The sequence below is a fragment of the Neovison vison genome, chromosome 6, assembly GCF_020171115.1.
Source record: "Neovison vison isolate M4711 chromosome 6, ASM_NN_V1, whole genome shotgun sequence".
Lineage (NCBI taxonomy): Eukaryota > Metazoa > Chordata > Mammalia > Carnivora > Mustelidae > Neogale > Neogale vison.
The window spans coordinates 80,639,126-80,652,511 of NC_058096.1; the positions used below are offsets into that span (position 1 = coordinate 80,639,126).

Sequence of the window (13,386 nt, forward strand, 5' to 3'; positions counted from 1 at the left end):
TCAGTAGTTTCATTTCCCCTGGGTAATTACCTAGTAGTGAAATTATTGGATCATATGGGATTTCTGTTTTTAACTTTTTAAAGAATGGACAAATCCAATCTTAAGTGCATTATTGATGCCTTCTTAACAATCCGAATACAGGTAAGGTTCTTTAAGCATCTTTTGTTTTTTAACAGCTCAATGGAATTAATACGCTGGGAGAAAATATTGCTGATAATGGAGGTATTGGCCAAGCATACAGAGTGAGTAATAACACTTTCTCCCATTTTAGTGGTTGGAGTGATAATATCCTATTTAATCATTCATTTAAAGCCTTTTGCAAAAGGCACATATAATGTAGGCAGTAAACAATGAATAGAAAGTAGAAAATGCACATGGGAAAAGGGGATTGTAAGTGTGCTAGCCAGAAAAAGCAGTATGGTTATGACTGAGCTGAACAGTCTAGGCTTCTGAGAAGCTGAGAAGAGGAAACCTGGAATGTTATATCAGCAGAAATGAGGAGGCATGCAAGTTCCACAGAGGAAGCAACATTTTTCTAAGAAATGAGCTCTAAAATATTTTTATTTTAATAAAAGGGGCCTCCTTGAAAGGATTTTTTCAGTCATTGACCAGTGTATTAAATAGGACCTTCAGTTTTACAGCAGGTGATGCAATCTTTGGGACGATAACCACAGTCCAGTTACAACGACCCAGTGAGAGACTGAAGTGATACAGCTCCAACACACGGCCTTCTGGTCATCCAAACTGTTACACCCAATGGAGTGTATTGATGGAACATCCCTTAGAAGCTCATTTAGCCTTTCATTCATTCTTGGACTCAACAAATACTTGTTGAGGACTTTACTGTGTGTTTGGCACTATTCTCAATGTTAGAGACACAGCTGTGAACCCTCCATAAAATATGTCATTATTTGATAATTGGAGCAGGGATTAAAAGATGGTCTAGTTGATGCCATGTGCACAAAAAAAGTAGGGATTTTCACAAATGAGTAGAGGAGTAATGGTGTTGGAAGCAACAAGAAGGAGTGAGGGTAGTTTTGAGTGTTTCTTCCAATGCTGAGGTAGTTGACATTTGGAATAATGAACACCATCTGCTTGAGAAGGTACAGGGGACAAAGTGCCCCAGGAAAAACCAGGCTTCTCTAAGACAAGGACGGATGGAGTATTCTGTGCAGTGGATGAGGATATAAGATTACTTGCCCACCATAGAAATGTATGGATTAGAGGGGAGGAGGCAGTGGTTGGGCCAGGAAAGGGTAAGCTTCAGAGCATTGTGAGAGAGATGACAGGTAGAGCCCGTAACTTGGCAGTGACCATGGATGATCAAAGTGTGAGTTTTGGAAGATTCAACTGCCTGCAAAGAGTGAGTCCCAGCAGAATCCTGGGGGGTGGTAGAGTGATGCTCCTTTGAATGGTTGGCAATACTTTGACTAAATGCCAGGCAATGTGCATTTTACCTCATTGGATCTAGGTACTTTTATTTTCCTATAGATATTCTTGAGCTTTATACTTGGACATGATTAAATTCCTCAGAAATGGTTTGATCCTTCTGGACCTTGCTTTTACAACTTGTTAGAGGGGCTAGGATCGTGCTCAGTCTAGGGACAATTATTCTCCACTGCTGAGGCAAGATCTACAGGGTGAATCTTGAGGTGCCCATCTGATCTCTAGGGATCCTGTCCTGTACAGCTTTCTCCTCTTTAGGACCCTCTCCTTGGTGTCCTTGAACTCTCAGCTCCTTCTCAACTCAGGCAGTCCCCTGGGCTCCAGTTGCATTTCCCTTCCCTGTGTTGTAGCCTGGAAATGCTTAAGGCAATAAGCTGGGACATTTATAGGGCTTAAATTATTTGTTTACCATCTCAGAGCAGTCACTGTCTTTTATGCCTGATGTCCAGTGTCATGCACATATATTTTGTCCATCATTTGTTGTTGCAGCAGAAAGGTGAATCCAGTCCCACTCACTCCATCTTGCCTGGAAGTGGAAGGCATGGGCACTGTTCATTCTCCCACAGTTATTTCTAAAATTCAGACAGATTAAAAATCATTGCTGTAAAAATGCTGTAAAAAATGAATTGATGGTACTTCCATGACGATCTTCACCTAAAACAAGTACAGACTTACTATAATGAAGACAATTATAATTTTTATTTTATTTTTTTTAAGATTTTATTTATTTATTTGACAGAGAGAGACACAACAAGAGAGTGAACACAAGCAGGGGAAGTGGGAGAGGGTGAAGCAGGCTCCCCACTGAGCAGGGAGTCTTATGTGGGCTCCATCCCAGGACCCTGGGATCATGACCTAAGCCAAAGGCAGATGCTTAACAACTAAGCAACCCAGGTGCCCTGCAAATTATAATTTTTTATACATGAAATCATAGCATCTAATACCCTGTCCCCTTTGCTAGATTGTGAGCTCCCCAGGAGGGAGCAGGCTCAAGTCTTCCCCATGTTCCTAGTATCTTTACATAATAGAGACTCAATTAATCTGTGTTAATGGCAAGGAGGAGGACATGAAATATATCTTCTGCTTATCTAATTGATCATTTTCCTTTGTATTAAATTGGAAGTAACACGTCTCAGAAAGTTTATTGTAAATTCCTTAACTATGTTTAGTAGAAGAAAACTGCATTTTTTCATAGTATTCATAGAGCCTTAAGAATTAAGGACACTTTCTGACATCCAAGTGACCTAAATTCTTTCTTCCTAATGTAACTGAGGTTTAGTCCATTTGCCCTGTCTTCTGGGATGCCACCACAATTACTCATCTTCATGCTTAGAATCATAGGATACTAATTTTTAAGAGATCTTAAGGAATTCCTTGATTTTTGGCATGAATCATTCAAAGTCAGGAGTAAATCTTTTTTGCTAAGAGTAGTAACTGAGCTAAATATGGCAATTACAGAATGACTCCCTTGGCAATTCATTCTTCCACCTGGCAAGACTTATCCATCTATCTACAGAATGACGTTTAGATAAGTTTTTTATCATTTACATAAGTCATCCATTCATTCAACTGACACTTTCTGATCATTGATATTTTCAGAGCATTTGTAAATAAATTCTAGTTTTCTTTCTAATCCATGAACCAGTTGTAGGTTGCCGTATGTAAATAGATTATTACAGTGGGTGGAATGGTCTTTTGCACATATTTATACATGAATTTAGAAAATTATAATCATCATGTTTCCATTTCATTAACTGCCTAGGCCTATCAGAATTATGTTAAAAAGAATGGTGAAGAAAAATTACTTCCTGGACTTGACCTAAACCACAAACAATTATTCTTCTTGAACTTTGCCCAGGTATTGTATCTTTCTTGATTGATAGATACAAAAATCATTTTGAGTTACAATTTCATAGTTAGTTAGATATTGCATGCTGAGTTTTCTTGTTTTAATCAGTTGTGGCAGAGCATTTGACGTGACTGACTTTCACTGTTTATAAAACACTATCAGCTCATATTAATGGTAATTATGTTCCTGGTTGCCTATCACTGAACATTATTTGAAGAGTAAATGGTTGAGAAATGCAGAATTCCAATTTAATTTTCGCACACAAATACTCTTGGATGGAAACCAAGCACACTAAGTTCCTTTTTCTGTTCCTATCCCTAGGTGTGGTGTGGCACCTACAGGCCAGAGTATGCTGTCAACTCCATTAAAACAGATGTTCACAGTCCAGGGAATTTCAGGTGCGTGGGTTTGAGCAGCAGTCCAACTGCTCCGACATTGACTCCATTAATTCCACATTCCGAAATTGGCTTTTTGTAACTCTGACTGTAAAATTTGAAAAACCAGGGTTGTTTTTTTTTTTTTTTTCCCCCTTTTGAGGGTCACGGATAGGATCAACAGAACACAGCAGGATAAATGTCATGTTTACATAAGCAGAGCCTTGACTGCTCTTAGCCTCAGAATGTACGTGACCTATGCTTCATGCCTGATGGATTCCAACAAAGATGTTGCCTGAGAATAGTGGCCCTATTTAAAGCTAGCACGAAGACATTTTTAAGAGCCTATGAAAAGTCGAGGCCTAGCACCAATGAGTAGCCTTCCCAAAGAAAGATTTCCGTTCAATGTATAAAGAGAAACGTGGTTTTTTTTTTTTTTTTTAAGATTTTTTATTTATTTATTTGACAGACAGAGATCACAAATAGGCAGAGGGACAGGCAGAGAGAGAGGAGGAAGCAGGCTCCCTGCTGAGCAGGGAGCCGGGGCTCGATCCCAGGACCCCAGGATCATGATCAGGGCTGAAGGCAGAGGCTTTAACCCACTGAGCCACCAGGTGTCCCAAGAGAAATGTGGTTTAATTAGAGGTTGTCCAACATGGCATAGTTATCCCCAGAACTCCAGAAGAGAGTACCTTGAAGCAGAGAGGTCAGAGGACAGCCCATCAGGGATGCTGGAGAGAAATGCTCTGTAGAGTGAAAGGTTGAGTTAGAAGAGATCTGAAGTCTTTTGGAGATGAGAAAATCTAAGAGAGCATTGTATTGAAAGAGAATCACTCTAACCATTGTTCCTGTTAAATCCTGGATCCCCATGTATCCAATTTAGGACCGAATTATTAATGCTCCTCCTTCCCACATAATATTAACATTTCATCACTGATTTACTGATCAACAATACTTCTCAGGCAGGAACTCTAAAAAAACAAACTTAAAATTTCATAGAGTGGTTTGGAAAACAGTTTGAGAATAAAAGAGAATTAATGGGCTGAGTTTTAAAAGCCCTTCCTAAAATGAATGTACACATACTGCCTGGATCATTCACTCCTGGGGAAAAACCACATTCAATTATGAAACAATAAAAGAGCACATTTACAAATTTAAGAGTTTACTCAGCTTGTTCTAGTATCACCATCGTAATCACCATCATTTAGAATTTGCCTTAACGGTTCTTTCAAATTTCATTCACTCAACAACTGTTTATTGTACGCCCATTAAGTATGTGATCCAAGGTAAATTCAGTCTTGCTAGAAAAGTCAAATTAACTTCTTTTTAGATAATGAGCAGCAAAAGTCACTGGATCAATTCCCATCGCAGTTTATCTAAGTAACTTTTTGTTTTCATTTTTAGAAGTTTGTTTTTTTTTTTTCCTTACTGAAGTCTTCAGATGAGAAAATAGGGGAATCTCATTCTGAAGCGCAGAGGGCAATTTTTAGAAGCTCACATAAACCATGATCACAGTCTAATTGGTCAGAGCTCTTCCCTTTATAGCCTCATGAGCTAAAGCATATATATGTGCAAAAACCTAATGAGTTTAAGTAATATTATTATAATACCTGGTACACCTGGCATATCCTGAGAGAATGAGAGATTGGAAGTTTTTGATAACTAAAACTTGTCCCTTGAGTATTAACATTTTTACCTTAACCGCTGAATTAAAATTTCTCTGTTTAAAATACATTTTCCGACTTATTGCCTTATTAACACTGTATCCTGAACAAAACCTAGCATTTTTTTCTTAAATGACACAGACTATTGCTATGACTATTAGTTGGCATTTTAGTATTTATTAGCTTAGAGAAATCCTCAAAAGCTAGACTGTGGAGAGCTATTTATTTCACTAAAGAGCCACTAGTGGGGATATGGTGATGCTTTTTTGACTTTTCATTTTGGCTTTTTATTAGTGTTTTCCTGTTTGTTTCTTCCCTCGTTCTCTTTTCTGTTACTATATAGCCTGCCTTTTGCCATCCCATTCCTTCATTCTGATTAGCTCAGGAGGCAGATCCTTATAATTGAATGGTGGAAGAAAAATGAACGCAAGCTTTGAAGTAAGAAGCACTTGCGTTCCATCCATGGCTCTGCCATTTATAAGTTGTTGCTTAACTTCTGTGTCTCAGTTTCTAGATATTTTACATTAGGATTAAATTATCCTGCGAGTTAAGAGCGTTAGTGTTAATAAAGAAAAAAATATTTATTACAGATATAAGTTTGAAAATTAGAGCTAGGATTGTTTTTAGATAAGAAAGGTCTAAACAGGGGCACATGGGTAGCTCAGTGGCTTAAAGCCTCTGCCTTCGGCTCAGGTCATGATCTCAGGGACCTGGGATGGAGCCCCACATTGGGCTCTCTGCTTAGTGGGGAGCCTGCTTCCTCCTCTCTCTCTGCCTGCCTCTGCCTACTTGTGATCTCTGTCTGTCAAATAAATAAATACAATCTTAAAAAAAAAAAAAAAAAGGTCTGAACAGAATAAGAATCTCCAGGAGTAAACATATGGAGTTTGCAACAGTTTTTATTAGCTGAGAGTCAGCGGCTTTTTGTGCCCATTTCTTACGTCTGGATAATTCAGAATGTCAGTAACTGATCACTGATTAAATGATATATAGGTAAATATGTAACTGTTTTCTACCCTCAGTTTTAAACTGAAAACAATTGTATTATAAATATGTAAAATTTTCTCTATGTAAAAATACATATTATTTTATTATAAAATATGTAAAATTATTCACGGCTTTATTTGTAATGTTCTTTGTTCTGGTGCAAGAGATGCCTCTGACTATTTTTTGTTTATTGTAAGAAAAGTATGTGTTGTTTTTTAAAAAGGGTAAATGGAATGCCAACCTTTTGTCAAGGAAATTATTATTTTCTCTGGAGGTAAAGGGATTTCCTTGGCAAAAGGTTGAGGTTACATTTAGTTTTGGAAACAGGCTGCTTCCTGGCTATACAAAGTAAAACATATTTTTAAAGAGCCTTAAAATCTAATAGACGCTGAATTGCTATTGAGAAATTGTGCTAGTGGTTTGTGTAGAAACATTTCTGAAGTAGAGAGAGATTTTGTAACCTTGTGCCTGAATACCACGGGATGAAAACAGAGGGCAAATTATACTCGACATAAAGCTGAATCTCTAAAACCACATAAAGCTGAATCTTCTAAAACTTTAGTGTTTAAAATAAAAACATTTCTCCTTGATGTGCTAGAAATTGAACTCACAATTTAAATGACTTCTTTTTGGAAATTCAGTTTCTGTTCGCCGTCCCCACTTGGAATGGTTGTTGTGTTCATATGGGCCATCTAATCTACAGATGTGTCTCTAAAGTTATCCAGATGTAATACTTCTCAACAGTATATAAGGGTCCGATACATTTTTTAAAGGGTGTCCAAAGGGACAAAGTGATACCAATGTATACTAAATAGTAAAGTAGTGCTCATTTAGATGCTTAAGTTGCTCAATATTATCTTTCAGTCAGAATAAAAGGGGACTTCATAGAACTAACACCACTAATAAAGCAAGGTATTTTTTCCACAGCTTAAGTTCTAGTACTTGTAAGATATTCTTTCTGGTGTGTTATGTAGACATTTTCTGGTAATATGGTGATTCTGTTCCCTATTATTCCATGAGTTAGTATGTGTATGCTAAATCTACTCTTTGAAATACTAATGTGTCCTATATTTGCCTTAAATATTAACATTGTCTCTGATATTTTGTAAATGTCAGTTTTGATTTTGGTGAACCTTGGAGCACTTGTTAATCTTCAGATCACATCTGGGAATCCATTCAGGCATTTGTTTCTTTGTGAATTTATAGTGGGGCATGTGCTGATCAATGGGACCTTCCTTTAACAAAATCATGAACAACAGGGATAAAGATTGGATAGTATATTTATAAATGCAGCTAGTTAACCTTGTAACCAAGTCATTCATTTAAAAGAAGTAACAAAGGGTTGTCAGAAGACCAATTAATTGCAAAAAGCTCCTTCAATAATTTAAAAATCCAGTTAAGTACAATCAGGAGTAGTCTTCTTGGTCAGCTGAAGTTCAGCTCCATATCCCTTAAATGTTTTTAAAACAAGTGATTATTTGCCAAGGGAATAAACAACAACAGTACAATAAAACATTTTATATAATAAAGTCAAAATTTCAAGTAAATCACTTTAAGAAATAACCAATAAAAGTCATTTATCTTTTGTTATTACAAACACAAACACTGTACAGTTTTCATATAGCATGAAATTCATGGAAGTCTTTTATGTAATATTAATGAAATATGACCCCACTCTTAAGAGAAGGGATTCATTTGATTAATAATGTATCCACTTTCTGAAATAGATTATTTATGTCATCCACCCAAAGATTAATGTAAACAATAAGACATTAATCAGAATCCTAGGAAGGTCAGTGAAGTCCTGGTACCTGGTTGAGCTAATTATTCAGCACCAAGTGATCTTAGGTGAAGCCTTTGGATGGAAAGAGAAGAGCTGGAACGGAAATGGAGAGGTCAGTGTGCATTAGGTTGAGTGTTGCTACATGGCTAACAGCCATGGGTGCTTTGTGAAGACATCCCTTCTTAGAGGTGTGTGGGTTGTTTTGTTTTTTTCCATTCCCCTCATTTTTTTTTTAACAAATGTAGAATTAAATCATGGGTTTAGACATTTTACTGCAGTACTTGTCCCCATATGATCTAAGATACAATCCTTTAAAAATAAAGTTTAATAAAATGAAAACAGAAAACAGCTTTTCTTCCAGTATGTAGATCCCAGATGCTTTCCCTGTCCATCAGGGAGCTTATTGCTCCATTTGAGGAACAAGTCAGACTGCCGTGATGACTGTCACTCAGCCAGCACATAGGGCTTCCTGAAGTGGGAAGGGGATTGAATTAAAAGAAACAAGGTTTCTCTCTGTCTCAGAGTCCATGAGCCTAGAAACTTAAAAGACTAAAGACCAATACAAATTCCTGATATCTAAAAATCTTTTTATTCCTTGGGGTGCCTGGCTGGCTCAGTTGGTAGTACGTGGGACTCTTGATCTTGGGGTTGTGAGTTCAAGCCCCATGTTGGGTTTAGAGATTACTAAAAATAAAAAAGTCTTTTTGTTCCTACATATATGACCACTTTTGACCAAGCATCAAGTGAATTTGTTCTTGGGCTTTCAGATATAAGAAATGACACATCATCGTCATCATCACCATTATTATAGCAAATTAATTCAATCTCCAAGCTCCCACCCTAAGCTTGGAGGTAAGACGTTTCAGTAGTTTTCAGTGTGTTCCTTTTTAGGGTTGTACGGGAATCCGAAGACCCAGAAACTAGGGAATTAGCCTCCAGTTATCTCCAGCCCGCCATGGTCCCTGCTGATATCTCTGCAGTTCAAGGGCTTCATCTGAAGTCGGGCAGCTTCATTTCCTTCTGGTGGTCATGGGCAAGGGCCTCCTGCCCTTGAACTTCACTGCCCTTGAAGTTCAGTCTGCCCCATATTACTCGCCATCCTCTCAGAGATCTTCTCAGGGCCCTGCTCAGAGTAGGAGGCATGTCTTTGTCATTCATACAACCCACCATTCTGGGCCCCTCCTCACCTTTGGGGAGGTCTGTCTTCTCCATCTCAGGGGGATTAAGAGATCTGGCCCCCACCCCACCTGAGCACTTCCATACCAGGAAGACTCCTGTTAATCTTTAGGACTCCTATAGGAGTACTAAAAAATAAATAAATAAATAAATAAATAAATAACCATGCAACCAAAAAGTTTACATTCTCCCTGAAGGATAGGGGAGTTGTGATATTGGGAATGGAGAGATAGTTGATGTGGTAATGGTTGACACATTAAGAAGTCTGACTTTTAGAAATTAGATACAGATCTGTCTTTCCTGGAATGGGGATAAAGAAAAGAAATGTTTGCTTTTTCTCATGGTTGGTCCATAGTAGCAAATAAACACAAAAATGCTAAGCAGTGTTTTTCTTCGTAATGTCCTATTCCTCCTATATATGTAATCACCATGACCAGCTGACAGGCTCATTTCTTCAGGAAGTATGTGCTGAGTCCTACAATATACAAAGCACTGTGTGAGGCTTTGCGGGGAGGGCAGCAGGGAGCCAGAGATGCACAGGATTTTGCTCTCCGATTACAGTGTAAGCTGATGTCACAAAGTCAAGAAGGAGAACAAATCACTGTGAACTGATAGGGCTACTACTGGTGAGGGGAACTAATTAGGGCATTCTTTGAAGAAAGCCTTTGCGAAGAGGTATTTAAGTAGAGGCAGGAAAGCTGAGAAGGAGTAGATCATGGAGTCATTGGGCAGTAACTTTCCAGGGTATTGGTCCGTAGGAACGGGAGACCCTGAAGAGGGAAAGAAATGGCTGGTTTGATGACTGGAAAGTAGGTCTGTGTAGTTTGAGCCTGATGAAAAACAGGAAGAGAAACATACTATGAGGAGGCCGGGAAGGTAGGCTGGAGCCATCAGAACATTGGAGACCATGGAGAGGAGTTGATTTCATTCAAGCCCCTAGAAATTTTTAAGTAAGGGAATTACGGAATCTGACCTAAACTTCAGAGATCATTCTGCTGTGTGGAGAATGGGTCAGAGGAGATAAGACTGCAAAGATTTATACTTAGCATACCTGCCATGTATGGAGAGTTCAGTAATTAGAACATACTCTCCTGTCCCTTGCCCAAGGTCTTCCCACCACTCTCGTCCATTTGCCTCCTTGCCCTTCCTCCCAGCCGAAGGTGGGTGTGGTGGGATGGTCCCAGTGGGAAGAGAAGGAAGGGAGCTGGTTGGGGTTTATGGGAAAACCTGACTTCTGCCTCATTGTACTGACCTATCTCTCCTCTCAAATGCTGCTTGGTGCCAACAGTGGGCCAGTCAGTGTTGTTTTTGCCCATTGAGGTCAGAGATAAGAAGACGTTGACTTTTTGCCAGCCCTTTCCAGTTAACTCAGGCTGAATCCAGTTTCTGGTACCTATGAAGTTCTTTTGGAAAAAAAAAAGAAAAGAATGATCTTCCTTACTAGATCAGATCAACAAATATCTATTTAAAGCCTATTATATTTATCATGTGAGCCCTCCAAGATGTACTGAAAAATCGTGATGTTATTTTTGACCAAACTCTTCTTCTAATAACTGCAATTCTGAATATCAACTATTCACTTATTTTACAACATGCATAGGGTGTTTCTAAATTAACTCCCCCATGACAACCTTAAGATGCAGGTTACTATTATATGCATCCTACAGGAAAGGAAACTGAAGCACAGAGGCACTAAATAAATACAACTCATAACCAGGCTTCAAGCCACACAGTCTTCAAAATCTGTGCTCCTGTACGTTGTTGCCTGTCCATTTAAAAATTCTGTTAATGAGTAGAACGTTTTTTTTTCCTCTCAGGCTGTAAATTCCAAATTCTCTTGATAGGCCTACATGAAGAAATTCTGTAGAGCTCCTACATGGCATAGGCCTAAGTATCAAATGCTGACAATGACTTTTTTTTGTTTCACAGGATTATTGGGACTTTGCAGAACTCCCCCGAGTTTTCAGAGGCCTTCCACTGCCGCAAGAATTCATACATGAATCCAGAAAAGAAATGCCGAGTTTGGTGATCTTCAGAAAAAGCGTGTGGCCCTTGGCTAGATTTGCCAACACCACAGAAATGGGGAACTCTGTCCACAGAGGTCATTGTAATTACATGGGGTTAGTTCACAGAGATGACAGAGCATCATATTAGAAATGAAGTTAGGTTATTCTGGAAAAGGTGTGGAGGGGGGGGGTCCGGTGTCTATCAAATCATCACTTTTCACTGTGTAAATAATGCTTGATCTCTGAAGATATTACCATTTCATTTCTGTTTTTCATATGATCAGCCAGTTTGAAAACAGTGTTAAACACTCGATGTAGACTAGGATTTCTAATCAAAGGGAAATTAAAGAGATTGAAGCATACAGTTGGCTCCAACAGCACAGCTGCAACATGAGGGTTAAAAACACATTGCCTAACTACTTATGTTTACTTTTATTTGCAACATTTTGCTCCTACAGAACTCTTCCAAAGAATTCTTATACATCTTGGGGCCTTGGGACTTAAAGTAATTTTTAAACCAATTTTGCCAATCATCAGTTATTCATTCTGAGATCATTTTATTTTAAGCCACTCTTAGGGCTAAAATGAATGTCTGAAACTGATTTTCATTGTACCTGCTTTCACCAATACTGAGATTCTTGGGGCTCCCTGCAATTTTCTAAGCAATTTCTTGTTCTCTCTCTCTCTCTCTCTCAAAACTTGATCTTTTTAAGAGATTTGTAGTAATGTATAAATAATAATTTTTATATTTAATTATTAACTACATTTATGACTAAGTAATTATTATTATAAGTAATCATGGAATATTGACGTTTCAGACAGATGAATAGTTACGGACCAAGATCTGAAAAGTGATGTACAAAGGGAGATTTGGGACTTTTTAAACTTATCAATCATATTGATAAAAAGCTTTAAGCACAAACTCTGGGTTAAAAATTGTCATTGGACAGTTGTCTAAAGCGGGATTTTCAAAATAAACTCTGTTCCTGAGGGCTATGATAAAAGGACAACACTGCGTCTATGTAGCTCTGCATCTCCTTATCTTTTCAGGTGTGTCATCTGATGGAAATATTTTGATAATAAATTGAAACTATAAGCCCATTACTCACCAAGCCTGTTGTGCCCGCTGTCTAGCTTTGGAAAGTGCATTTCTGAATATAGATGAGAGGCTTCCCCACCTCACACAGACTGCTTCTGAAACCCTAACTCACATAGAGTTCGGGGAGGACACTGTCTAGTCCCTGACAGGAATTTATCTCTTGAGGCTTTTATCTCCTTCTCTTTCCCTGTCCTTTTGTCTAGTTTGGTTAATTTCATTACTTGATTAATAGTTTACAAAAGAGGCATTTTCCCCTTTTTTCCTAAAAAAATGAAAATGAGGGAATTACTCTTCAAAATATGTGTTAGTGTTTTTGCTTCTTGAAAAATGCCCACTTACCTTTTTTAAAAGTTATGAAAATATAGTGTATCCACAAAAGTTTCATTAAACATGAGTTACAGCTCAGTGAACTTTCTCTGGCTGAACACAGCCCTGCAACCAGCACCTTTAAGAAACAAAACATTACTAGTGCCTTAGTCCTTAGTACTTCCAACCACCACTTCCTTCCTCCAAGGACAACTACTGTCCTGACTCCTAATTTCATACATTAGTTTTAATCGATGAGCATGTGTTCTTTTGTATCTGGCTTCTTTCACTCAATGTTACATTTTGAGATTCATCTGTATTGTTGCATTCGACTATGGGTTTCTCATTGTCATTACTCAATACTATCCTATTGTATGGTTATAGGACCGTTCATCCATTCCGTTGTTGATAGGCAAGTGAGAACCTTCCGGTTTGGGGCTGTTACAAATGGTGCAGTTATGAGCCTACATACTTGCACTTACCTATCTTTCTTAACTTGAGATTTTAATGAGCTCAATTCCACAAATATTTCATCAAGTTATTATAAATATTGAAAATACAGTTTTAAACTAGCCATGGATAGCTTTATCTTTTTCTTATATCACTGCTACCATTATTATGGATAATTCAGATTCTACTTATGGATATATTTCCTTAAAGAAACTGAAAACACAAGGAAGATTGGTGGTTAGAGCA

The 13,386-nt window shown here is 38.0% G+C and overlaps 1 protein-coding gene across 3 annotated transcripts in view; it reads left to right on the top strand.

Annotated features, from left to right (window-relative positions):
* The window catches only part of MME (membrane metalloendopeptidase), a 97,668-nt gene extending 85,271 nt beyond the window's left edge, over positions 1-12,397 (top strand). For all 3 annotated transcript variants that reach the window (XM_044251643.1, XM_044251644.1, XM_044251642.1), the window contains exons 20-23: positions 177-242; positions 3,209-3,304; positions 3,617-3,693; positions 11,209-12,397. In XM_044251643.1, coding sequence (XP_044107578.1) covers positions 177-242; positions 3,209-3,304; positions 3,617-3,693; positions 11,209-11,308 — 339 coding nt within the window. In that variant the 3' untranslated portion in view covers positions 11,309-12,397. The remainder of the gene's footprint in view (positions 1-176; positions 243-3,208; positions 3,305-3,616; positions 3,694-11,208) is intronic.
* Positions 12,398-13,386: the final 989 nt, after the last annotated feature.